At 48.5% G+C, this 27,594-nt stretch overlaps 1 protein-coding gene and 1 long non-coding RNA gene across 3 annotated transcripts; one reads left to right on the top strand and one right to left on the bottom strand.

The window, feature by feature from the left end:
- Positions 1-276: 276 nt before the first annotated feature.
- Positions 277-2,036, bottom strand: ID3 (inhibitor of DNA binding 3). 2 transcript variants are annotated; one of them, NM_001177678.1, is given in 3 exon segments: positions 329-774; positions 1,322-1,405; positions 1,526-2,036. In NM_001177678.1, coding segments are annotated over 2 exon segments (456 nt in total). In that variant the 5' UTR covers positions 1,922-2,036; the 3' UTR covers positions 329-774; positions 1,322-1,345.
- A 6,483-nt stretch (positions 2,037-8,519) lies between these two features.
- On the top strand, positions 8,520-22,103 carry LOC132659354 (uncharacterized). Its single transcript, XR_009599675.1, has 3 exons — positions 8,520-8,888; positions 20,751-20,838; positions 21,889-22,103. It is a non-coding gene; the product is annotated as an uncharacterized LOC132659354 (long non-coding RNA).
- The last annotated feature ends 5,491 nt before the right edge of the window (positions 22,104-27,594 follow it).

Genomic DNA, 27,594 nt, shown 5'->3' with positions numbered 1-27,594 from the left:
TTGTTCCAGTCACTTTCTCTTTCCAGTCTTCCCTCACTTGTAAAGTGAGACAGCACAAGGCTCTTCTCTGCACCCAATGCGTGTGGGGCTCCACCATGAGCCTCTTCTACTTCCCCCTCTTACCCAGTCTTAGCTAGGCATTCTCCCGTCTCCCTTTTAAGGGAACAAGCAAGTTTACTTTTCCTAAGCTCCAAGAAAGGCATGAATTTATTCTCCCTAAATCCAGCTTTGTGAGAAACAGTGCTAGCACTTAAGGAATCAAATTATAAACAAAAGTGTTTAAAAACCGTTTATTATGCAAAATGTTAACTTTTATAAAAAGTTTAATATACATCGCATGGTTACAGAAAGTCACCTTCCTGCAAAAAAGGTACAAAAGCTAAATACTCTATTATAGAGTTCATAATCAGGGCAACAGAGTCTTTCTCCAAGGAGACCAGAAGACCAGCTCTACCGCTGCCTTGGCCAAGGCAGAATTTGGAGAACAGCCAGCCCCCACCCCCAACCCCGTACACCTCCACACACTGAAAGACAGTCTTTAAAACTTGGAAGTGGCGTGAGGGCTAGGGGAGGTTGCCCAGCTGGTGCCCAGAGCTAGCGCTGGCTCTTTAGGCCACCCATGTTCACAGTCCTTCGCTCCTGGGCGCAGGTCCAGCCTCGAGGCAGGGGTTTGGGGAAGTCAAGTGGGCAGGGCAAGGTTGAGGCCCATCCATGCCCTCGGGCTTCCGGCCGAAGAGGGTCCCAGGGTCCCGGACGGGCGCCAGCACCTGCGTTCTGGGCGGGGGAGGAAAGAAGACCAGGGAGCCGTCAGTTTCCGCCGAGCGCGCCGAAGCGGGGGCCGTCCGCAGACTGGCCGGCGCCAGGGAGGAAACTTGGTCTCTACCTCCAGCTGATAACTCCTCGCCCCACACTGCCCCCACCCAGTTGGCGCCGAAGGACCACAGGCGGAGCTTGCACCACCCCTCCCTCTTGGAAGTGACACTAGTTGGGAGGGGGGCTGAGGAAAACGCGGCTCCTTTTACGACTCCAAGCCACAAACTATTTTATCTAGTCGGACCTGCGTCTATAGTTTCGCACCTTTGTCCAATGGGGGAAGACGGTAACAACGTGCACTTAAGATTGAAACGAACTCTGGATCGGAATTGGTTCCGTCATTCATTTGCTGTGACCACGGGCAAGTCACTTGCGCCTCTCTGGCCTGAATTTCCCTAAACCAAGGGGGCCGCGGTAATCCTTTAAAAGGCCTACCAACTCCAAGATCTGCCGTTTAAGCACCAGCCGTCCCCCTTCCCGGCCCCCGGGAGAAGGCTTTGATACTCACCTGGAGGCGCCAGGACGGGCCAGGTCAGTGGCAGAAGCTCCTTTGGTCGTTGGAGATGACAAGTTCCGGAGCGAGCTCGGCTGTCTGAGAGAAGGAAAACGGGGGAAGGGTTTACGCACGGAGTTTGGAAGGTCCAGGGGTCCCCGTAGCATCCCAGCCCTGGAGCTCAGCCCCGCCCCGGCTCCCGAGCACGCCCGCGCGCACCTGGATGGGAAGATGCGGGCCGTCTGGGGGCCCAGGGGCCGGCTCGGCCAGGACCACCTGCAGGTCGAGGATGTAGTCGATGACGCGCTGCAGGATTTCCACCTGGCTAAGCTGAGTGCCTCGCGGGACTCCGGGTACCAGTTCCCTCAGCCGCGAGTAGCAGTGGTTCATGTCGTCAAGCAGGCTCAGCGGCTCCTCGGCGGCCGGGCTCTTGCCACGGCCCCGCGCGATGGCCAGGCTGCGTTCCGACAGGCAGCACACCGCCTCGTAGCAGCCGCGAACCGGGCTGAGCGCCTTCATACTGAGCAATGAGGTTGGGAAGTGCTGGAAGGGAGGAGAAAGCCAGAGACCCTCTAGAGCAGCCTGCAACGCGCGCACGTTCGCCGAAGTCTGTATTTATAGAGTTGGCCTGGAGGACACGCCCCTTTATGCAAAACAGCCCACGTTGGCCCCGCCTCCGTCGACCCTGGGCGTTCACAACCCGGGTAAATTGCAAACAGGCTTCCTCTGGCCGGTGTGACGCCGAATACCGCGGAGCCGCGGATTCAAAGAATGAGGAAGCGCTGATACTGGGGAGAGGCGGGCCTCTTTGCCAGCAAGGATTTAAAAAAATCACTTAAAACCATTAACTTTTAAGAATTTGCCTTTTCCTGGCAGCGCCCTATATCTTTGAGCTCCCCTGCCCGCTTGCCAGTCCACCTACAGCCCAATACTGGTTCGAACCCGTAGTCCTCCAAGGTCATAAATCCCTGAACAGCAAAGCTTTTATTTTTTTTTTTAAGCAAAAGATTTTTCAAGGGAAACTTGTAAGGAATTAGTGCCGCCTTGTTCCCCAATTTGCTGTTCGTCTGACCTCCAGACTCACTGGCGTCAGGAATTATCTTGTGACCAGAGGGGGAAAAAATTAATTGCGGTGAAGCTGAGGTTACAATGAAGAAAACAGATTTGGGCTAGGCGCTGAGATTGCAGAAGGAGGAGGGCAAGGGGGTTTGAGCAAAGAACACTGAGCAACAAGGAGAAAGAAAGAAAAAAAAAGCTTGAATTGTGCTTTTTGCTTGGGGAAGGGAAAAAGCTCCCACCCTCTGGCCCCATGCATTCCATAAGGAGCCAAATATATGCCCAGTTATGTTTTGGAAGTGAGTTTGATTAGAATTTTGGACAGGGTTTTGAATATGGGATACAGATGGGCTGATTTCTAGATAACCTTTTTAGAAGCTCCCTTTGGGTCAGTTAATCTTTTTTTTAACTCTCCCTTCTCCCTCCCGCCAACCCCACATTCTCCACACACCTCTATGCAGAAAACAATAGTTTGGTAATTTCATCACTCTATTGTCTCTTTCTGCTGTGGAAGGGCAGGCCACCTGGACTTGATTATTCTTAGCCTTGCTGAAATGGCTCCAGCTCTATCTGAGAGCCCCCAAGAAAGGGACTGGCGAGTAAGCCCCGTATTGCAATGGGACATTGCATTCTTTGCTTGTCTTGTCATTTCCAAGGGTTTGGGGGAAAGTGCAGCCTCTGAATGCTGGTTTCCGTCTGGGGAGTGACCAGGTGGGATCCTTCAATGGTTGCTTCTCTAATCGATCACTTGATGAATATTTATGGAGTTGCTTTCCTTAAAACTGACTTCTGCTCTCAAGGATCCCAGGATGGGGGGAGACAAGATTAACACCGGAAACAATTAAGAGTTCTATACTATGTGGCACTGATTAACGGGACAATGGGAGCTCAGAGCTAGGACAATCTCAAAAGAGTCATAGTAAAACAGGACACTAGACTGGGAGTTAGGAGTCCTGGATTCAACTTCCCAGCCTTGCCAATAATCTGTCCTGTGATCGTGGACAAGCTCAGGTACCCTGGACTTGGTTCCTTGTGACTAAAATGGGGAAATGGTGCCAAGTGATTATTTAAAATCCATTTCCAACTCTTGAAGTCTGATGCTTTATGAAATTTGGACAGGCAGGTGTGGGATGGTAAAGCGTCCAGAAAGGAGTTATAAGATGTTTCCAAGGTCACACCACAAGTAATGGCAGAGCCATCCCTGAAGCCTCTTTGGTTTTTTTTTTTTTTGTTTTTTTTTTCAGCTGTCATACCACAGGAATCTGTGTCCCAGGTAAAAGGTCTTCAAAAGATTTCTTCCTGAAATATGGATGTTGTCTCTTTAGTATAAGAAGATGCAAATATCCCATGAATGGACAAATCAGTCTATGTATGCTACAGAAGTCAACTGGAGAACTTGTCAGCTATTTGGTCTCAGGAAGGGAATATGGTGACTATGAGAACTCCTGCATGACCAAAAAGAAAACCTTTTCCTTTTCTGTCACATAGACCTCCATGGTTTGTGCAAAATAGTGAAGCCCAGGTTCTGGAAAAAATCATGGCCTTTGGGGCTAGGCAGATTTATGTTCAAATTTCCATTCTTTTTTAGTAAACCTGTGAGTTTTGGGTAAGTCACGTTTCTCTGCCTCAATTTTCCAATTTATAAAATGGAGCTAATTAGATCTACCTCCTTCCTTTCACATATAATTATTAAATGTCTCTTCTCTGCAAGGCGCTTAACATACTGTCTGCATCACATCCATTAGTCTCCTTGGTGCCTGAGGACTGGTTGAGTGGATGTGAGGGCAAGTGACTGCTGAGTGCATGTGTCTGGCTGAGTGGTCCCTGCTTAGTCCACAGGTCCGCATAGATTCGGGAGAAGGCAATGGCAGCCCACTCCAGTACTCTTGCCTGGAGTATCTCAGGGACAGGGGAGCCTGGTGGGCTGCCATCTATGGGGTCGCAGAGTCAGACACGACTGAAGCGACTCAGCAGCAGCCACAGAGATTACCCCCTCTCTTTTTCACTCCTCCATCGCTACCACTGATGTCTCAGGCTTGTACAGCAGTTTGCAAAGCACTTTCGAGTTATCTCTAAAGATGCTTTCAGGCTAAAATGCCCAGAAGCTGGGCGACACAGGCAGGAAAGAGATGCAGTGGGATTAGCAAGCAGAATTCTTTCCTGGTCATGTCAATAACTTGCAATGTGGCCTTGGAAGAATTTCCTTCCTTCCTGGGCTTCATTTTTTTGTAAAATTGTGGGAGGGGGCAGCAAATGACCTCTAAGGGTACTCTCCAATGTAAGATGCTAATTCTGAAAGAAATGGGTTACGGTTGAGAACACTGGATAAAGTTTGAACCCAAAAGACTTCTTTTTCCCAACAGCGGACTGAAGGGCTAGCTCAGGCCTTCTGCAACTTGTTTAGCGGTGGTGGGGCCTCAGTCTCTTATTCCAAATGCCTCTGAACTTTCTGTTCCCAGTTCTGCTCCTTTTACCAGCTTTTTCCCCCCTCTTGCATTTTTTATTTTTATGAAAGGATGTCATTAAGGCTTTTGTCTGCGCTGTTTTTGTTTCAGAACTTTTCTCACAATCCTATTTTTTGTTGAGGAATCCGCTCCTTTGCCCAGCTGTGGGTCCCGGTCCCACAGCTGTGTTGATCTAAGACTCAGCCCCAGACAGCCTGGCGCCAGGGTGGGACGTCATGCGTTCACACAGGGATGCGTGTCCCAGGCAACCTTTCCTCGGGCAGTCACCGGCCGGCGACTGCCGCCCCCACCAATGAGCGTCCGACACCCGAGAAAGGGGCGGAGTCTGCGCCGCCGCGACTCACAAGCGGCTTGTGAATTGCAGATGCTGAGAATTTGATAACGTTCCTTGAATTGGGGCCCTTTAATGGCTTTCACCCCTCCTTCTGTCTCTTTTAGTTCTTTCTTTTCTTTCTTTCGTTGATTCGCTTTCTTCCCACCTTCGTGCTTTACTACACGTGTTTAATAAGTTTTCGTCGTCTTCTTTTTTTAACTATCTCCCCCCAGTGTCAGGAATCATTTTGCAAGCATTTCCAGGAACTGAATCTTCCTTTGCCAAAATTAAAAAAAAAGAAAAGAAAAAGTCAGTGTTATGCTCTCTGATTTTTTTTTTTAAGAGTTGGCAGAACTGTTAAGTTATACTGTTTTGTCTTTAAAATTTTAAAAAGTGGTGGGGGGTCTCTGAGCTGTCGATTTCAAAGCCAAAGTAATGATGATGAGAATTGCAGATGTCTTTTTGCCTAAACTGAGCTTCTATCTACCTTTCTATTTTTTGCTTTTAATGTCGAAAGTGGGGATCAAGGTAACCTCTGAATCTTGCCCAGAGTTACTCTGGATATCAGTGGCTGACCTGTAGCCAGGACCCAAACCTACCCTTCATGTCCACTCTGCCCTCTAAATCTCTTTTGAATTAGGGTAGTCTGCTGTATTAGGGATATATTAGGGGTCTCAGGAATCCTCAGATGCTGCATTTTCTAATATGTACCTGTTTGACTTCCCTGATGGCTCAGACAGTGAAAATCTGCCTGCAGTTCGGGAGTCCCTGATTCAGTCCCTGGGTCTCCAAGATCCCCTGGAGAAGGGAATGGCAACCCACTCCAGTATTCTTGCCTGGAGAATTCCATGGACAGAGGAGCCTGATAGGCTACAGTCTATGGAGTCACAGAGAAATGGACACAACCAAGTGACTAACACACACACACCTGTCTGCTCACAAAGTACCTGTAAGAGTGTGAGGAGGATTTCCTAGCCACACACTTAGAACATACCCCTCCCTCTCCCCCTAGCAAGTCTAGACCTCAGACTACAGCTTGAGACTCTTGTGAAACAAGATCACAGGGAATGCAGGTTCAAAACCAGGCTCAAACCCTTGGATGGACTACCTAGCCTGCCTCTGCCTCAGTTGTCTCCTCTGAAAAATGGGGAGAAATACCCACCCACTTAACAGCTGGGAGGGTCAAGGGGACAAGGGATAGAAAGTGCCACAGGAATCAATTAGTTATTTTCATGTGCTGTGATGTGATATAGCCCCTGGTGAGTGAGATAGGTAGTTTCAAGAAGCTTAATGGTTCCTGCTGAGACTGTTCTCAGGAACATGGGCAATACTGAGAAGAGGACTATGGGGAGCGTCTGGATCTAGGCATGAGTCCTTATAGGAATGTGGACATCAGGGGCCTCCAAGATGGGCTCCTCTACAGTTCAGAAGTACTCGGTCTCATCATTATCATCATCATCGTCGTCATCCTTCACTGAATCTTAACTATTTGCCAAGTGCTGCTTGCCTTATGCATTATCTCATTGATTCATTCCATGTTCCAGCAGACCGAGGCTCAGGGAAGTTAATATACTTGCCTAGGGTTACATGGCTAATAAGCTATAGATCCAAATTTTGTACCCAAGTACCTGTTTTAAAGCTTTTATCCTTCTGTGTTTATGTTTTTCCTTCTGCCCTTTCAAGGGACCTCCTAGGAAAGTAGTCTGCTCCTGAGACAGTTTTATTCTACCCGATAGAGAAAAGCAAGGGGGACAATCATTAGGTTGGAAGACAGACACTAAAGTATTAGAAAATGTTTTCTAAGTAGAGAGAGACTCAGAGAGCTTTGGAAATTTCTTGGAAATCTGTAGATTTTTTCCCCCCTAAAAAACCTTCCTGTCCATGCTTTCAGGGATGTTTATTCTTAAACAAAGGCAAACTGACTACTCCTGTATTTAGGAATCAGCTTTGGAGTTGAGTTTCCTCCCTCTCTCCTTTCAACCCAAAGCCAGCCTAGCTTGGTCCAGTCATACCACCCTGAAGTTAACTAAGCCCTTATGTAAGCAGGTAGGCAGTGACCGTGGCATGTCCAGGGGCTGGCTTGGCATCTGGGAGGTGTGTGGGTGGGTGGACAACCACAGGGAAGTACGAAGGGAATTTATTTTCTGAGAGCCTATCTTGTGCTAGTGCTTTATAAATTCTGTCTTGTATAATCTTCTCTTTTGAGGGTAGGTATTATGACAAAGGCACTGAAGGTCAAAGAGACTTGTCCACAGAGCTAGACGAAAAAAAATTCCAACAATCAAAATCTGAACTCTCAGGTCTGGTGGCTCAAACATTGATGAATAAAAGGATGGAGACAGACATTCAAACTGCACACAGTGTCCAGACACACAAGGACTAATTCCCTCACTCCAGCACTTCTAGGCTAATGAGGACAGATAGGGATAACCTCATTTCCCCTGTTAAGAGAAGTTTGGAGGAAAAAAGAAAGGTTTGGAGCTTCTAGTCTTTGGAGAACATCAGTAGGTTATGTGGGAATCTGGTTTAACAAGTAGCAAAAGGAAAAGGAATTATTGCAGAGGTTTTGCTCTTTCCAAAGCACTTTCCTTCATAGTTTCACTGAACTCTTCCAACCATCCTGTGGGGTTTATAGCTCACCTGCTTTGTAATTATGTCATATTGTCTCCCTGGTCTCAGTATCCCTCACAGTGCCTGGCAGAGAATGGGCAATGAGTAAGGATGTACTGAATTAAGCTCCACCCCAGTGATCACTCGTGGGAGACCCCTTAGGGGATGTTCTTTACCACAGACAGATACTGACATTTGGATTAGGGCTCTCACTACTGGGGTTCAGGAAGGGCTTTAGAAAGATGATGGAACCAAGGCAAGAAGAGAGGAAGGTTAAAAAAAAAAAAAGGGATCATGGAAAAGCAATGTTCACCCTGCCCCGATATTGTCTTGTGTTGGCCCAGGCCCCAGCAGTGGTTCAAAGGGTAGGTATTGAGGTTGGGATGGGGGCGGATCCAGCCTGGGGACAGGGCTGACCCTGCTGAGGTCAATTCCACGCCCAGTTGGGCATTGCAGTAGAAGTGCGGGGGTGCGGGAAGGCCGAAGACAAGCCGGCCACTGCTGCCCCTGAGTGTCTTCGTTACTGTGGCCCCAGCATCAGCAGGCTTATAAGGGGTTCATTTTACCAAGTGCCAACGATGAGTCAGGCATCTTTCATATATTGTCTCGTACAACCCACATATCCACTGAAGCTCAGAGAGGTGAGGCGACTCACCCAAGGTCACACAGCTGTTAGGAGGCAGAGCACAGCTGCTTGAGTCCAGAGCTTGTGCTCTGAAGCATGAGCCAGGCTGCCAACTGCAGGCAGGGTCTGGAAGCTAATACTGGAGAATGCGGGCCAGTCTTAAGGAAGAATGGGGGTTGGAAGGAGAAGTGAAGTGATGTGAAAATCTCTCAGTCGTGTCCGACTCCTTGTGACCCCATGGAGGATACAGTCCATGGACTTCTCCAGGCTAGAATAATGGAGGGGGTAGCCTTTCCCTTCTCCAGGGGATCTTCCCAACCCAGGGATCGAACCCAGGTCTTCTGCATTGCAGGCAGATTCTTTACCAGCTGAGCCACCAGGGAAGCCCAAGAACACTGGAGTGGGTAGCCTATCCCTTCTCCGGGGGATCTTCCCCACCCAGGAATCCAACCGGAAGGAAAAGGAAATTCATATTGGAAACTCACGTTGCTGAACAGACCTCTGAGGTGTCAGGTAGTGTGTGGGTGTCTGTGGATGTGTGTAAGTGGGTTCTTCTTTTGAATAAGTGTGTTCCTCACAGAGTGTGTGTTGGCCCCTCTCTGGCTGTGGGACCCTTCTTGAGAGTTTGTGTGTCTGTGTCCCTGGTGAGACAGTGTGTGTGTGTGTGTGTGCGCACGTGTCTCCCTGAGTGTTACTTAAAAGTGCGGTGCGTCTCCAGAGTTCTCGTGGCCCCCTGCCTGAGTATACGACCTCCTGCGGGTGTGCAGCCTTCTCCCCAAGTGCCCTTTCCGCGTGTGCCCATCTTCCCCCAATCTCGGGGCCAGCTGCAGAACAGGGCCAAGAGAACAATGGGCTTGCGCGCCCGGGTGGCCCTTTTCCTCCACTCCCTCGGCCCCTGCGACCCTCCCGCCCGCACCCCGCGCCCCCGCGGGCCCCATCCCGGGCCGGGTCGACCTGCCCCGGCCATCCGCACCCGCGCCCCTGCGCCCCACCCCGGCCCGGCCCGACCTCGGGGGGGCCTTCCCCGCCCGCGCCCCGGCGGCCCCACCCGGGCGGCCCGGGGCGCGCAGCTGCGGGGACACACAATCGCCGGGTCCCCCGCCCCGCCCCCTCGCGCAGCCCCTCGCCCAACAAAAGCCGCTTTCTTTCCCCCACAACAGATTAAAGACCAGGAGGGGGTGAAAAATAGCTTCTCCGGCCCTGGCGGGGGAGGGGCGCGGGAAAAGTCGGGGCTTTGGGGACTCTTTGATGGCGAGTGTGTGGGAAACCCGGAGGAATGCGGCTGCTCCGACCGCCGCGGCGGGGAGAGGCGCCGAGAAGAAGGCCCGCCGCCCCCCCGCCGCGACCCCCGCGGCCTGAGCGCCCCCCGATCGTCCGCATCGCCCCTCGCGCCCTCGGGGTGCCCCCTTCCTCCTCGCCCTCGCCTCCTCGCAAGAGCGCCTCTCTTGCTCTTGCGGTCTCTCCCGCACGTTCTCATTTCTCTCTCTTCTTCTTGCTCTGCCTTCCTCTCGTTTTCCTTGTTCTGAATCCCCTTTCCATCTCCACCTCCTTTCTCTCTCTTCCGTCCCTTCTCTTCGTCTCTTGCTCCGCGCCTTGATCTTGATCTACGCGTCCATCCTTGTTCTCGTCGGGGGCACACTCTTGGTTCCCCTTTGTGTCTGCGTCTGGGTTTCTTCTCTGTGCCTCTGGCTCGGGCCCTCCTGGGTTGGCTCGTAGCGATGATGATGCCGGGTTTAGGAAGTCTCTCTCGCCCTTTCTCCTGCCTGTTTGGAGAGGCTGGGAAGAGGGCACAGGGATGTGGGCAGTCTTTACACATTTAAACACCCCCTCTCCCTAACACACGTATGAGTGGAGACGGGAGCTGCAGGGGAAGTCTGGGGGAGCCTAGAAGAGAGGAGACTTGGGGAGGCCTGGCCCGCTAGATCCGGGCAGAGTAGTAATAAAGAGCTCCTGGAGGCGTCCAAGGGTGCGGAATTATTTTCGGGCTCAGTTTAATTCAGTCCCTGAAAGGAATTCCTGGCCCAGGACCGGACGGTGGCCTTGGGACCCTGGGGGGAATGGGTTGGGCCTCCTGACTCCCCCCACCCCGTTCTTCTGTCTAGTCCTCAGCATAGGCTGGGAAGAGGAAGGGGGCTGGCTCAAGACAAAAGGCTTCCAGGTGGCTGGGGGCAGGGGCCTTCCATGTACAGACGGTGAGGTCCATGCAGGGGAACTCGGCCTGAGAGCCCAGAAGCCCTGCTTTCACATGTGGCTCTGCCACTGGCTGACAACCCTGGACAAACCTCCCTTTTGGTCATCAGTGTCCCCACCTGTCAAATGAGATACATATTTAGATCCGTGGTTCTCAGTCTTATTACACCCAGAGGTGCCACGATCTGACTTATTCCAAGTGCACTGCTTCTATTAATTAATCTGCTTTCTCCTTTCGTGTTTATGAAAGACAAGCATTCAGTCAGAGCTTCTGATTAGCATGATTCATTACCATGAAGAGCTGTTCTGATTCCAGCCAAAGGCACCCCAGGAGACCCCCCCTTGATGCTTCAGTGGTATGTGCGGCAAAATGGAAGACTATGGGCTTTGGCGGCAGACAGCTTGGGTTTGAATCCTGCTAGTGTCCAGCTGTGTGACCTTGGGGAGATCACACCCTCCCTCTGTTTCCTTATCTGTAAAAAGGAGATATTCGTAACAGCTCCCCACAGGGTTGCACTGAGCATTACATCAGATAACAGGTACAACAATGTAAGAAAATAGGTGCTCAATAAACAGCAGCTGTTAAGCTACTGATGCTCTTTACCAATGCTGTCCAGTAGAACTAGCATTTAGGCACAGATGTGAGCCATATGTGCAATTTAAGGTTTTCTAGCAGGCTCATTTTTAAACTTTTTAATAAATTAATTCCAATAATGTATTTTTACCTAACCCAATATAGCCCCAATACTATTTAAACCTGTAATTAATACCAAGTTCAGTTCAGTTCAGTAGCTCAGTCGTGTCCGACTCTTTGCCACCCCATGAATCGCAGCACGCCAGGCCTCCCTGTCCATCACCATCTCCCGGAGATCACTCACACTCACGTCCATCGAGTCCGTGATGCCATCCAGCCATCTCATCCTCTGTCGTCCCCTTCTCCTCCTGCCCCCATCCCTCCCAGCATCAGAGTCCTTTTCAATGAGTCAACTCTTCGCATGAGGTGGCCAAAGTACTGGAGTTTCAGCTTCAGCATCATTCCTTCCAAAGAAATCCCAGGGTTGATCTCCTTCAGAATGGACTGGTTGGATCTCCTTGCAGTCCAAGGGACTCTCAAGAGTCTTCTCCAACACCACAGTTCAAAAGCATCAATTCTTTGGTGTTATATTACTTTTTCATGCTAAATCATCAAAATCTGATGTATATATTATAATTCAGCACATTTCAGTTCAGACTAGCCACATTTCAGGTGCTCAACAGCACTCAGACAGCGCTGGTCTAGTTAGTTAGAAAGTCAGTATAGGCAACTTCCCTGGCGGTCCAGTGATGAAGACTTCAAGCTTCCAATGCAAGAAGCATGGGTTCAACCTCTGGTCAGGGAACTATGATCTCACATGCCGCACAGCATGACCCCCCCCCCCCCAAAATAAAAGTCAAGATAGACCTTGGAGAGGAAAGGACACCTGAGCTAGACCTGAGTCTTGAAGGCCAAGTAGGGTTTTAACACTTGAAGAGAAAGCAAGAGGGAGACGGCAGAGAATGGTAGGAGCAGAGGTGTTGATCAGCTTGGCTGGGCAGAAGCTAGAGGGCAGGGTGAGTGCTGGCCAAGACTGGATGGGCAAATGGAGCAACGGGGTGTGTGGAGAGCCTTGAATGCCAGGCTAGGAGGATAAAGGGTGCTTGGGCTTTAATACTGTCGAGGGACTGCCTTTTGGAGATTCACTTTCTTTCCAGGAAAGGAGGCAGGAGTACCTTGGATTCTAGCACTATTCTATTAAGATTCTGTTAAGACCTCTACTACTACTAGCTACCATTTATAGAAGATTCACTATGATCAGGCACAGTGCTAAGCATTTTATGTTAATTATCTCATTTAATTCTCTCAGCCAATCCTCATACGTTACTGCTGGACATGTAAGACGTTGAAAAACTAGCAGTTTCTTATAAAGTTAAATATTAATTGACCATATGACTTTAGCCATTCTTCTAGGTATTCACCCAAGAGAAATGAAAGCATATGTCTGTTCAAAACCTTGTACAGGGAACAGTCATAGCAGCCTTGCTCATTATAAACCCACACTGGAAACAATCCCAAAGTCTATCAAATGATGAACGCATAAACAGAATGTAGTACAGTCATATATGATTGAATATTACTCCAGCAATAAGAAGGAACAAACATGGGAATTCCCTGGTGTTCCAGTGGTTAGAACTTGGTGCTTTTATTGCCTTGGGCCTGGGTTCAATCCCTGGTCAAGGAACTAAGATTCCCACAAGCTGTGGAGTGTAACCTAAAAAAAAAAAAAAGGAGCAGCTACTGATGTATACAATCTATAGATGGACCTCGAAAGTATTAGCCTAAGTGGAAGGAACGAAGCACAAAGGACAACACATTGTATAATTCCATTTATGTTCAATTTCCAGGAAAGGTAAATTTATAGAGATAAAATATAGATTAGTGGTTGCCTAAGGCTAAGAAGAAGAAGAAGGGAAGTTACTGCTAATGAGCACAAGAGAGTTTTTTTTGGAGAGACTGATCACGTCTGACTCTTTGCGACCCCTTGGACTGTAGCCCACCAGGCTCCTTGGTCCATGGAGTGGGTAGCCATTCCCTTCTCCAGGGGATCTTCCCAACGCAGGGATCAAACCCGGGTCTTCTGCACTGTGGGCAGATTCTTTACTGTAAGAGCTACCAGAGAAACCCCAATAAAAATATTTTAAAATGGCTGTGGTGATGCTCATACAATTCTTTAAATAGGCTAAAAATCACGTAGTTGTGTACTTAAAGCAGGTGAATCTTATGGTATGTAAATTATACCTTAATAAAGCACTTTTAAAAAAAGAAAAGAATCTCAAGATCTGAGACAGATACACTGGCCTTCCCATTTCACAGGTGTGGAAGCCTCAGAAAGGTGAAGCCCACTGCCACTCAGCTAGGAAGCAGAGAAGCCGGGTTTGAAACCTATAAGGCTGTGCTCTTGATCACTAGGCTGTCTCGCTTCCTGAGGTTTGCCTGGGCAGTGCCCTTCATCTTTCTGGAGCATCTAACTCCCAAGTTTGGTGCCAGACACATTTGCAAGCTGCAACAACTGCTCGCTAGATGATGAAGGTCGGGGGAGGCGGCAGAGGCCCTGGGGTGGATCTGGGACGCTGGGAGAACCTCCTCGTGAGAAAGCTCAGGCAGCAGCTGGGCCAGGGTCACCCATGGCAACCCCCCCATGCGCTGACACCCCCTCCCCAGTCCTGTGTCCCTCCCTGGGGAGAGAGGAACTTGGCTCCAAAACTGAGACCAGAATGTGAGCCGTAGACCTGACCTGACCCCCACCTTAGAGTCTACAGGATCTGGGACTAGGACAGGGGAGGGGCTGTCCCCAAACCAAGCAAACTGAAATCCAACTGCCCCACTCAGTCCTGTTATTTTATGATCACGCTATATAATCACACCAGAAGACAGACTTTAATTGAAAGTCATGGAATCTGGAATCTTGAAATCCTGGTTCAAGCCTCTGTCTTCTCTGTGTCCAAACTCAGTGTCCTTGAGGAACTTGCTTACCTTCTCCAGGACTCAGTTTCCTTATCTATAAAATGAAGACATGGATATTCCCTTCAGAGCATGGTTGTAAGGATTTGGGGGGCCAGAGGTTAAATTCACTTCATTTTGATCACCTTCATTGCATGTCTTGTTATTGTGTTAGTCGCTCAGTCATGTCCAACTCTTTGTGAAAGCTCAGTCATGTCCAACTCTTTGTGAACCCATTGACCGTAGCCCGCCAGGCTCCTCTGTCCATGGGATTTCCCAGGCAAGAATACTGGAGTGGGTTTCCATTTCCTTATCCAGGGGTATCTTTCTGACCCATGGATTGAACCCAGATCTCCTGTATTGCAGGCAGATTCTTTACTGTTTGAACCGCTAGGGAAGCCGTAAGTTGTTATGGTTTTAATAATTCTCCCACTCAAAAGAAACAAGTTTAGAAGAGAAGGGTAAAAATAATAATAAGAGTCTTCATTTTTGGACACTGATTTTGTGTTGTTCCACTTGCCTTAACTCATTAATCTTCATAACAGTCCATAAAATTAGTATCATTACTACCTCTATTTTACAGACCGGAAAACTGAGGCTCAAAGAGGTTAAGCACATTGGCTTAAGGTCACCAAGCTGACTGACTCTCAATTCTTAGCTTTTTGCCATTCAGCTTGGAATAGAGTGGAACTGAAGACACCGGTTTGTTTTATCAAAGTCCTGGTGTGTGAGGATAGGGAAAAGCAGCAAAGATGATGGATCCAAAGTAACTGGCCCACTTTGTTAATATTTATTCACATTTCCCCATTTCTAAACCTTCCTGCCACGAGGTCACACATTGCACTCATGTTTTGTGTTTTTTACCTTGAACGTAAACTATTGTATTTTTAACATATTTTTAAATGAATAAAGGGATTTCAGTGTAATGTTTTAAACAGATAGCACTTCCACCTGGTTCGAGATTCAGAAGGCATGAAAAGGCAGAGAGTGACAAGCCTCCTGCTCACCCCGACCCCTGCCAGCCTCCTGCCTGCCAGTCTCCACACAGTCAGCCAGTGTTGCTAGCGCTTTCAGGGGGAAGAGAAGACCTGATACGTTTTGAAATTAGAAAGGGTCTGCTTGATTTGTTCTGAAGCCGTGAGGCATGAAGCCTGCCTCAGCCTGGGTGCTTTCTTCAGGTCGGCCTCCGCCTGACTTCCTGTGCCCTCTGATGTACCACTGCTCCTGCAGGTGACGGCCCGTCCCTCAGGGAAATGGCTGGTCCCTCCTCCCTCTCAACTTTCCCCCGAGGCACCCCCTGCAGTACCTGTGCTGCTCCTGACTACGTACCCTCCCACGTCCAGGCCCAGCTGGTTCCTCCTCCCCCAGAGCCTGGAAAGCCTGTAAATGCCAGAGGACATCTCATCATCTCACCATCTCACCACTGATGGGGTGGAGATGAATTCAGAGGTCACACCTGGTTGGCCTCAGGCCAGACCTACCCCATGAGAATTTTTTTTTTTTTTCTGGCCTGTTCAGTGATCTCAGAATTGGAAAATTTCACCTGAAGAAAGCTGGGGCTGAGTAGCAGATGCCCCCTTTAGAAGGGGACACTGAGAATACGTTCTCACTTAGAATCTATTCTCTCTGGATTGTCGCGGTCCCCACCACTCCCTGCCAGCTAATGGGGTAGACAGATTAGTGGTCACTTTGAAGGTATCCACATCCTAGAAACCTCCTACACTGTTGGTGGGAATGTAAGTTGGTGCAGTCACTGTGGAAAACAGTACAGAGGTTCCTTAAAAATCTAAAAATAGAGTTAGCATATGATCTAGCAATCCCACTCCTGGGCATATATCCAGACAAAACTCTAATCCAAAAAGATACATGCCCCACTATGTTCACAGCAACACTATTCACGATAGCCAAGACATGGAAATAACCTAAATGTCCGCTGACAGATGACTGGATCAAGAAGATGCGGTATCTGTACACAACAGAATCTTACTCAGCCATAAAAAAGAATGAAATAATGCCATCTGCAGCAACCTGGATGCCGCTAGAGATGATCACGCTAAGTGAAGTTAGAAAGAGAAAGACAAACGCTATATGATATCACTTATATGTGAAATCTAAAATATAACATGAATGAACCTATCTACAAAGCAGAAATAGATTCTCTGACATAGAGACCCAACCTGTGGTTGCCAATGGGGAGGGGAAGGGAGAAGGGATGGAGTGGGAGGTTGGGGTTAGCAGATGTAAGCTTTTATATGAGGAACAGGTAAACAACAAGGTCTTGCTCTATAGTACAGAGAACTATATTCAGTACCCTATGATAAACCATAGTGGAAAAGCATATTAAGAATAGATATGTATAACTGAATCACTTCGCTGTACAACAGAAATTAACACAACATTGTAACTCAACTATACTTGAATTAAAAAAAAAGAAGAAGGTATCCATCTCTTAATCCCTGGAATGTGAATATGTTATGTGAACACGTTACATTACATGGCAAGTGGGAATCAAGGTTGCAGATGGAGTTAATCAACTGATCTTAAAATCGGGAGGTTGTCCTGGATTTTCTGTCGGGTCCAGTGTAATCACAGAGGCTTCCCTGGTGGCTTAGGCAGTAAAGAATCCACCTGCAATGCAGGAGATCCAGGGTTGGTCCCTGAATCAGGAAGATCCTCTTGAGAAGGGAATGGCAACCCACTCCAGTATTCTTGCCTGGAGAATCCCATGGACAGAGGAGCCTGGCAGGCTACAGTTCATAGGGTCACAAAGAGTGGGACATGACTGAATGACTAACACAGCAACAACCTAATCACAAGGGTCCTTAAAAGTGGGAGAGGGCAACAGAAGAGGCGAGTCAGAGATGCGGCGATGGAAGCAGGGTCAGAGAGGTGCCGTATGGCTTACTTTGAAAATGGAGGAAGGAGCCAGAAAGCCAGAAAAGCAAAGAAATGGAGTCTCCTCTAGAGCCTCCAGAAAGAAACCTTGATTTTATCCCAGTGAGATCCTTGTCGAGCTTCTACTATACAGAACTGTAAGATACCACCTTCGTGTCATTTGAAGGCACTAAGTTTGCAGTAATTTGGTGTAGCCATGACAGAAAGCTAATGCAGTTTATATGGGGTCTCTTAGGTCTTGGGATGGTGGAGAGTGAGCCCCTGCTGGTGAGGGCTATTGTAGGTGGGAGACGCCTAGCTTAAGATGCTCAAGAAATGGGGGCTTCCTTGGTGGCCCCAGTAACAAAGAATCCAATGCAGGGAACTTGGATTCAATCCCTGGTGGGGGAACCATGATCCCACAAGCTGTGGGGCAAGTAAGTCTAAGTCTGCTCACTGCAACTACTAAGCCAGCATGCTCTAGAGCCCATGTGTTGCAACTAGAGAAGCCTGTGCGCTGCAGCTAAGATCCAGCACAGCCTGAAAAATAAGAGAAGGGGTAGGCGGCCCACTCCAGTGTTCTTGGGCTTCCCTGGTGGCTCAGCTGGTAAAGAATCTGCCTGCAATGCAGGAGACCTGGGTTGGATTCCTGGGTCAGGAAGATCCCCTGGAAAAGGGAAAGGCTCCCCACTCCAGTATTCTGGCCTGGAGAATTCCATGGACTGTATCGTCTGTGGAGTCGCAAAGAGTCGGACACGACTGAGTGACTTTCACTTAAAAAAAAAAAAGATGCTCAAGAAATGGCACCTATTGTCTGAAGGAATAAGCTTATAGGGTGGGCCCAGGCCGATGAGAGACATTGATTCTTGCCTTGACTTTTCCTCCATCTGCTCTGCTAACACTCCTCTGCCTGGTTTGCTTCCCAGAGCCCAGTGCTCACTGATAGGGGGCTGAGTACCTAGGCCTTGGAGGAAGAACATGGTAACCACTCCAAGAGTCAGCAGGTGCCAGCAGCTAGTGGAGGGATCTGATCCCCGACTGAAGATAGGATTAGGGGGGTCAAAGCAGAAAAACAAGGACTGGGTCCCTGGCTGGGTAAAAGGGCCATCACAGCTGCAGGTGGGAGGAGCAGGAGTGGGCCCTGAAGTGGGGTGCAAGGTGGGCCAGGGCACCGCATTGGTCCAGGCTGGAGGCTTGCTTGAGGTGAGGATGACTGATGGTTAAGGAGTCCTGAGAGCAGGCAGTAGGCTGCCTTGCTGGGAGGGAGCTAAACTAATTTATCCTGAGCGATTACTGATGACTGCTAGTGGCTTACTGCGTCAGACTTGCCAAAGACATTCATGTTTAACAGCGCATATCACTTCAACATAGAAAGGTGAAGTTGCATTTCAGGTAGCAGTGTCTGAGAAAGAAAACCTCACGGCCAGGGAGATGTAGGGTGCCACATGGATGACCATGTGCCCTATTTGCTCTCAGGGCCCTACACCCTCAGAAGGGTTCCCACCTTCTAGTCTCTGTACTCTTAAATGTCTTTAGGCTTTCATCACAATTCCTCATTGGAAGGACTAGTGCTGAAGCTGAAGCTCCAGTACTTTGGCCACCTAATGCAAAGAGCTGACTCACTGGAAAAGACCTTGATGCTGGGAAAGATTGAAGGCAGGAAGAGAAGTGGGAGACAGAGGATGAGATGGTTGGATGGCATCACCAACTCGATGGACATGAGTTTGCGCAGGCTCTGGGAACTGGTCATGGACAGGGAGGCCTGGTGTGCTGCAGTCCATGGGGTTGCAAAGAATTGGACATGACTGAGCGACTGAACTGAAGTGAACAATTCCTCTACTTGCCTGTGTATTCTGGGAAGTTTACTTTTTATTATTTTTAGCATATACTCATATAATACTTGGTATATTAAGTATTAACAGCCAGGCACTGTTCTAAGCACTTTATAAAAATGTATTTAATCATTATAACAACCACTGGCAGAAGTACTGTTATCTCTATTTCATAAATGAGGAAACAGAGGCACAGAGAGGTTAAGTAATTTGCCCAGGACCACAGTCAGTAAGCAACTGTGCCTTCTGAGCCTCGGCTATCTTACTGTTAAATTGGGGTGTGTTTAGAAGATTGCCCTCTGAACAACAGAGTTTCTCAGCTCTGATGCTACTGATCCAGACAATTCTTTGTCTGGTCTATCATAGGATGTTAAGCTGTTTCCCTGGCCTCTATCCATGACATGCCAGTAGCAATCTCCCTTCCTAATGACAATGTCTCCCGACCTTGCCAAATATCCCCTTGGGGCACAGTCAACCCTGGTTGAGAACTATTGCTCTCATACAATCTGGGAAGGGTTAGATGTAGTAATGCCTGCAAGATACCTCTATACATTCCTTTCCCCATCCTTCTATGCCTCTACTGGGTGAATTCTGCTTCCTCAGAACCTTCTTTATCTTTCTGTTCCTTTACTTATGTTGAAAATGCGCCTACTTAAGTATAGACTGGTGTTTGAGAGCTTCTTGCAAAGCTGAAGCTGGCTCCAGGAGTCAGACCTGTGTTCTGGTCTCATCACTTCCTCTGACACTGAGTGTGGCCTTAGCTGAACCCCTTTCCCTCCCCCAGCCTCAGTTTCCCCATGTGTACAATGAGGGGGTTGACCTAAAAGCCTTCCAAAAGATCTTCTAGCTGCAGAAATCAGTGACTGGGTGATTCATACCAAATACAAACAAATTCCCCTTACAAAGTCCAAATTCTTCCAGAGACTTAGTCATTCCAGGGTTTGAACTTTCTTGCAAAAGCCATTTGAAAAATTCTTCCAGCTTAAAAAAAAAAAAGAAGCTATTAAAAGAAAGTAAAAGTTTCAAAACCAAATCCTGAGCAAACCCCCTTGAAAACAATACACAGATGCACAGACACATATGCACGCACACACACACACACACCCTCAAGGTGACTCCGAGAACAGGATATGAAACCTCTCAGGCTGGCGCTAAGAAGTGATTCACAGGCCTTTCGAGATGCTTCCATTTCAAGGCATGATCCACCCACTGGATCTGGTGGCTCCAAAAACAGAATAAACCTTAAAGAAGCTGACATTTCTTATCTCAACATTGAGTTAGCCCAGCCTGCATCCTCAGGTCTCAAGGCTCCCTCCAGAAGACTAGGTTGAGTCCTGTGAATTCCCTTTCTGTTCTATTTCAGGTCTCAAGCTGCAGGCCTGTTTAAAGTCTTTTGCATCCACCTTTGGTTGGCTGACTCCGAGTTTAAAGCAACACGGCCTAATGGGTTTACAGCACAACCTGGGAGTTTAGTAGTTTAGCAGGGTCTCTCTGTGGCTCTGTCCTACTGCATTCTAGGCTGATCATTCCAAAAGCTGTCCCCAGCTAAACCATCCTACCTGGCTTTGTATCAATATCTATAATATTGATAGTATTGTGATATCAATATTATACTTGTCCAGAAAGCATCAATTATAGTGCACCAATCAAAATGCCATGTTCTTATGTAAAACAGAAATATAAAAGTCATTTATTCATTCAATGAAATTCTTATGGAGCACTTACTATATGTCAAGCCCTGAAGTGGATTAGAGCTAAGAACCAGCCCCAGCCTTCAAGGAGCTTTGTGAATAGGAAAAGCTGATGAGATAAATGTAGGAGAAACACAGGGAACTATTTCCTATAGGAAATGGCCTGCATAAAAACTGATAGCAAAGTTGGAGCAAAATTGAAAGAAATGCAAATGCTTGTGATATGGTTAAGTACCTGCTCACCTTGATTTTTCCTGTGTTTTAAATTTAGTAAAGTTCTGCCCTTCATGATGCTTCAGCTGCTCCCTAAAATCCTGCAGAAAAGGTCTTGATCTGGGCCAGACCTACTTTTCCTCCCGGTAAGTTTCCTCACCCCAATCATCTGTTCACACACCATTGCTTCGTGGTGTCTTCCCTCCTCCTCTTATCTCTGGGGTCTGATTCAAAAGCCCACTTTGCCCAGGAACCTACCTGGCCATGGTGTCACAACTCCTAAACACAGATCTCCGGCTCTTTGCTTGGCTTTTAACCTGTCCTGCTTTGGCTTCTCTTGTATTTCTGTCCTGAACCTTCACCTCACTTGTGAATCAGGGGAAAGAGGACAAGAACTAACATTTATTAAATGCTTTCTTGGTGCCCGGCTAGCCCCTTCTTGCACATTCTGTGCCTGGCTTCCCTGGTGGCTCAGTTGGTAAAGAATCTGCCCACAATGCTGGAGACATGGGTTCGATCCCTGGGTTGGGAAGAGCTCCTGGAGGAGCAAATGGCAACCCACTGCAGTCTTCTTGCCTGGAGAATCCCATGGATAGAGGAGCCTGGCAGGTTACAATCCATGGGATTGCAGAGTCGGACACAACTGAGAGACTAACACTTTCACTTTCACGGAGAAAATGTTAAATATTTGCGGACTGAATACTTAACTTAAACCTAATAATAACTCTTTGAAGCAAATGCTATGTGTATTCCCATTTTAGAAATGAGGAAATTGAGGCACAGATGGGTTAAAGCCTGTCTTTGAGGTCTTTCTGCCTCCAAAGCTAAACTTCAGGCTCATTTTCCTACTCCGCATTGGCTTTCTTTTTCATACATACTTTTCCCCTAAAATACCTTACACATATAGTGAGTGCTTAACAATAGCTACTGACTAATAGGACACATGGCATGCTTCCTGCTTTATTCCACCCCAGACACTACTATTTGTTCTCTTTTGTGAGTCCATCTGCTTTATTTCTACACTTAGTTTAAAAACCATTCTGCTGTTATCTATGGCTGTCTGCCCCTCCCACTAGACTGTGGCAGAATTAATGTAATATGCCTGCTGGTGCCCTGGCTGGCACATGCTTTGTGCTCTGTGAAGATTTACTGACCTGGGGTGGCAACAGGGTGAGTTGAATTATACTCTTTAATAGGATATGTCCAGGGACTTCCCCGGTGGTCCAGTGGCTAAGACTCCATGTACACAATGCAGGGCGCCTGGGTTAAGGAACTCGATCCTTCAAGCCACAACTAAGGATCCTGCAGGTTGTGACAGAGGCTGAAGGACGCCACGACTGACGCCCAGCACGGCCAAATAAACAGATGCTTTTAAAAATAATTAAAAATAAAAAAGACACGTCCAAATTCTAACCCCTTGTGCCTGTGAATGTTACTTATTCGGAAATGGAGTGTTTACAGATGTAATTAAGGTAAGGATGTCAAAATAATCTCTTTGCATTCAGAGCGAAAGGGAAAGGCGCTCTGTCATGTCCGACTCTTTGCGACCCCACGGTCTATAGAGTCCATGGAATTCTCCAGGCCAGAACACTGCAGTGGGTATTGCATTGCAGGAGGCGCAGGTTCGATCCCTGGGTAGAGAAGATCCCCTGGAGGAGGGCGTGGCAACCCACTCCAGTATTCTTACCTGGAGAATTCCATGGATAGAGCAGCCTGGCGGGCTGCAGTCCGTGGGAGTCACAAAGAGTCAGACACAACTGAGTGACTAACACTTTGACTTCACTCAACCATTAATAAAAGAAACTGGGTTTGAAGTTTATAATTTCACCTTGCCATGTCGGAAGCATTCTGCACCTGGCACTGTTTGGCTCTGAACCTACGTGATAATGACATGTGATAATGAGACGAGCACAGGTGGAGCCAAGCAGAACCCAGTTCAAATCCTGGCTCTGGCGTTTACCAGCTGGGTAGGCTTGTGCTATCTATTTTGCCCATTTGAGCCTCAGTTGCACCATCTATAAAGTGGGCTTGGTGCTGGTCCCCACTTCGTGATGTCGATGTGATGACTCAGTTGTGTCTGACTCTTTGTGACTCGATGGACCAGGCTCCTCTGTGCATGGAATTTACCAGGCAAGGATGTTGGAGTGGGCTGCCATTTCCTTCTCCAGGGGATCTTCCCGACCCAAGGATCGAACCCAGGTCTCCTGCATTGCAGATGAATTCTTAACCACCTGAGCCACCAGGGAAGCTCAAATGATATAAGGGGATGCATGGGATTACCAGCTGTTCTGTGAAGGGTTCCAAAGTGCGGTTCTGGCACCCAGTAGGTCATCAGCAAGAGGAAGTGTCTGCTGTGTTGAAGATGATGGTTCAGGAGGGGACAATCCAGAACAGCAAGAGAGTGAGAAGAGGACTGCAACAGCTGGTGGCTGGTTTTCCCAGAGGAGGGCTGAGGGACAGCGGGGGCCTCTCGGGCAGCTGCTTCCTGGGGTTGTGATGTCACCAGCCCATCCAGGAGGCCCTGGTACCCACGCCTGTCACTGCCTCCCAGCTGGCCAGCTCCACTTCCTGCGCCCTGAGCCTGCCCTTGGCTTCTTTCTCATGACCCGGGGGAGGCAGCTGGACGGCAGTTCAAGAAACAACTCCCATCTGCAAGCTGGGAGAGTGCGGGCTCCTCCTCCTCCCCAGGGCTCCTGCATCTTGGGAGGGACCCTGCAGAGTGAGTCTTGTCCAGCGGTTTTCAAACTGGGTTCCTCCAAGCCCTGGGATTCTGCAGAAGGGCCTCAGGGACCACTGAGGGTGGGGCGGCGGAGTGTGGTGGAAAGAAGGGGTACACGAAGCAGGCCAGCTTCTCAGGCTGCCCCGCCACTCCTCCAAACAGCCCCACTTTTGTCTGGTTTACATATTGGGACTTTATGTAAAATTTAAGTTTGGTAAAAAAGATTCTTGAGAAAAGAAAGTTGAAAAGCCTTTGATCTTCTGTGGTATGTGAGTTATAGCTCAGTTTTTGAAAAACCCTCTGATCTCTTCTACTGCTTTCATTCTCTAGAAGGGAGGTTGAGGCCAAGGGAGGAAGAGCAGCCCACCCACGGTCACCCAACGGGTCAGTGATGGAACTGGGAACCAGGCCTCCTGCCACAAGCCTGGTGCTACCAGGCATGGGGTGGAGGGCAGACAGCTCTGGTTGCCACATCTGACAGTCACCAGCTCGTCCCGTCACTCTCTGGGACACAGCTCAGATGCAAAGTGGGGCCACTCAGTGACTAAGACAGGCAAGGCTGAGGCTAAATGAGCAATCATCTTGCCTCCCTGAGCCTCTATTACCTTCCTCCGTACAAAGGAGAGACATGGTGCTTAAAGAGGGGTGGAGGGGAGCTCAGATTTATTAGCTGATCTTTGAACAATTTTTTTTTTTCCCATGGTCTGTGGAATCTTAGTTCCCTGACGAGAGATTGAACCTGGGTCATGGGGTTCCCTGGTGGGTCAGATGGTAAAGCGTGTGCCTGCAATGCAGGAGGCCTGGGTTCGATCCTTGGATAGGGAAGATCCCCTGGAGAAGGAAATAGCAACCCACTCTAGTACTCTTGCCTGGAAAATTCCATTGACTGAGTAAAGAGTTGGACACAACTGGGTGACTTCACTTTCACTTTCTTTTCTTTCATGGCAGTAAAAGCACCGAGTCCTAACCACTGCACAGCCAGGAACGCCCCTGAACAAATGTTTTTTAAGTGCCCAGCAGGCAATGGCACCCTACTCCAGTACTCTTGCCTGGAAAATCCCATGGACGGAGGAGCCTGGTGGGCTGCAGTCCATGAGGTCACTAAGAGTCGGACACGACTGAGCGACTTCACTATCACTTTTCACTTTCATGCATTGGAGAAGGAAGTGGCACCCCACTCCAGTGTTCTTGCCTGGAGGATCCCAGGGACAGAGGAGCCTGGTGGGCTGCTGTCTATGGGGTCGCACAGAGTTGGACATGACTGAAGCGACTTAGCAGCAGCAGCAGCAACAGCATGTGCCAGGCATTGTACTTGGCTTTGGGAATCTAGGTAGCACCAGGATGTCAGGCTCCCACTATCATGGAAACTTACATTTTTATGAGAGAGGCTGAACATAAACAAACAAATAAATAAATGTCACTAGAAACAGGTCAGAGAATGTTAAGTTCTATGATGAACACAGAAGGGGTGACAGGGAAGAGACAGGGTGAATCTCTGATTAGATTGGACGGTTGGAGAGAGTCCTCTAAAGAGTTGCTATTTGAACTGAGACCTTGACGGGGAGAGGACCTAGTGAACTCATGCTAAGGGAGGGTGCTGTGTCAGTGTCAAAGAGGACAGGTGAGGGATGAAACTGACTACCACGAGTATCCATCTGTATCACAATTGTATCATTATTACAAATATGCAAATATGATGCAAACATGTCACGTGTTTGATGACGGTGGTAACTGTTGACACTTTTTGCACACTCACAAAGTGCTGTGTCCTCTTCTAAGCATTTAGATATGTTGCTTCATTCTCACAGTAATCCTGTCAGGGCCGGGGGAGGGGCGGGGGGGCAGTTTTGTTTCCACCATTTTACCCATAATGAAACTGAGGCCCATGGAGGTAATTTGACTTGCTTGAAGTCACACAGCCAGAAAGTGGTAGAGCTGGAACTTGTATCCAGTCAATCCAGGGTCTGGTTTCAACCATTGCTCAACTTTGCCTATCCCACTGTCTGCCCCGGGGTAGGTGCTCAAATGAAATGGATGTCTGTCTGTGTTTAAGGAGAGGGAACTCGGACCAGACCTGTGGCACGGCTGCCCCTTGAGTGACCCGTGAGGTCCTATGCTTACCTTTCCCTGCTTTGCTCCCACCAACCTTCCAAAATAAATCCCTAAGTTTCCCCACAGCGGGAGGAGGGGCAAAAAGTGCTGGCAGGGGACTCGATAGTGTCTGCAATCATCTGTGTGGATTGTGAAACCTAGACAAGTTCTGAGACCGTGACTCACAAATTTTACGTCAAGAAGGAAATTACAAAGAAGTAATAACTAGGAGCATCATTTCACAGAGCATCCTTCCCAGGCTGTGTCACCCTGGGCCCCTGATCCTATATTTTAGTCACAGCAGGCATCTGGAATGCAGATGGGAGTCTCGCAGCCCCTCCCCCAGGCTCAAGACATCCTCCTCCCAGGTCTTGTCTCTTGGGAGAGCTGGGTTTGGCTCTTCCCAAGCTGCCCTCAATCCTTCTGTAGTTTTCTAAGAGGATAGTTCCTGCTGGGAAGCCTGGGTTCAAATCTCAGCTCTCATTTACCAGCTGAGTGCCTTTGGCACAATACCCTTCCTGAAGGACTAAGATCCCAGATGCCCGTCTCCTAGGGCGCCAAAGGTGCAGCGTTCTTATCCGTTGTATTAGTGGCTGTATCCCTATGGATTACAACGGTATCCTGCATATAGGAGAGCCTTAATAAATATCTGCTGAATGAACAAATGAAACTAAGCTTCCTGGACACACAGTAGGTGCTGAGTACCTGCTCACTCTTATTATGACTACTGATTCCTCAAAGAGAACTTTCTGGCCAGCTGACCTCAAGATTCATGCTATTCAGCCTGTATCTCTCTCAGGATCAGTGAGGATGCTGATTCAGGGTATTTTGGATGGTCCTGGATGGATTTACTAGTGTGAGTCAGGGTCCCAGAGCCTGGATCCTGGGTCTGGTAGAAGGGGCTTGGAGAGATAAGACCTTGATCTTGAAACATTCAAGAGGAGGATTGGGACACCAAGGCCTCATTTAGGGCCACCATCTGTGGGGCTCAGCTAGGCAGGCAGCTCTACACAGACTCTTCTCCCACCTGGGGTCTGACTCCACACCTCTGAAGACTTCCCCAAGAAGGGGCTAGCCTTTGGGATACAGGGACCTTCTTTCTGCAGTGGAGTGTGGGCCAGGCAGGGAGAACATCTTGATAAAGACAGGAAAAGGGACTTCCCTCATGGTCCAGAGGCTAATTGCTCCCAATGCAAGGGGCCAAGGCTCAATTCCTGGTCAGGGAACTAGATCCCACAAGCCACAAATAAGCATTCGCATGCTGCAACTAAGATCTTGTGTGCCCACGACGAAGATCAAAAATCCCGAGTGACGTAACCAAGACCTGGTGCAGCCTAATAAATAAATAAATAAAATGCATACATAAATATATATATAAAAGGAAAATGGCTCCTTACATCTGTCAAGGTTCCAGCAGGAAGCAGATGGCCCACTGAAAGAGGCTCCTGGAGAGAGTTTAATAAAGGGACTTAAGGAGATCCAACCAGTCCATCCTAAAGGAAATCAGTCCTGAATATTAATTGGAAGGACTGATGCTGAAGTTGAAACTACAATACTTTGGCCACCTGATGCAAAGAACTGACTCATTGGAAAAGACCCCGATGCTGGGAAAGATTGAAGGCAGGAGGAGAAGGGGGAGACAGAGGATGAGATGGTTGGATGGCATCACCAACTCAATGGACATGACTTTGAGTAAACTCTGGGAGTTGGTGATGGACAGGGAGGCCTGGTGTGCTGCAGTCCATGGGGTGGCAAAGAGTCGGACATGACTGAGCGACTGAACTGAACTGACTGAATCTCTGAAGGTGTGGGCATGGTTAGGGAATAGAGGGGTGCTCAGGGACCCCCAGCAGCCCTGCAAGTGTAAAGGGAATGAGTGGGGAAACTGTAGATGCTGGAAAGGAGTTGCGGCCTTAGGGAGATGAACTCAACGTTCAGAGGATTCCAACAGGGAAAAGGGAGGCAGGACAAAAATACCTGACCCTCTCTCTTCCTTTAGACACCAATCTCCTGCTTCAGTTGGCCAATTCCAAGTGGAAGCCAGAGAGCAGAGGAGCCCAGATTCTTCTCCAGGTGGGAAAGGGAAAGCCAA

This window comes from Ovis aries, chromosome 2 (assembly GCF_016772045.2).
Source record: "Ovis aries strain OAR_USU_Benz2616 breed Rambouillet chromosome 2, ARS-UI_Ramb_v3.0, whole genome shotgun sequence".
In the NCBI taxonomy this organism is placed as follows: Eukaryota; Metazoa; Chordata; class Mammalia; order Artiodactyla; family Bovidae; genus Ovis; species Ovis aries.
The sequence above is the reverse complement of the archived record's forward strand: the minus strand, read 5'-3'. Positions and strand labels throughout refer to the sequence as shown.

Excerpts from the sequence above, each read along its gene's own strand:
- ID3 (XM_060408738.1), bottom strand. The coding sequence starts at position 1,825 with ATGAAGGCGCTCAGCCCGGTTCGCGGCTGCTACGAGGCGGTGTGCTGC. Across the intron at positions 1,406-1,525 it reads GCCCGCATCTTCCCATCCAG|ACAGCCGAGCTCGCTCCGGA; the intron begins GTGCGCGCGGGC and ends TCCTTCTCTCAG.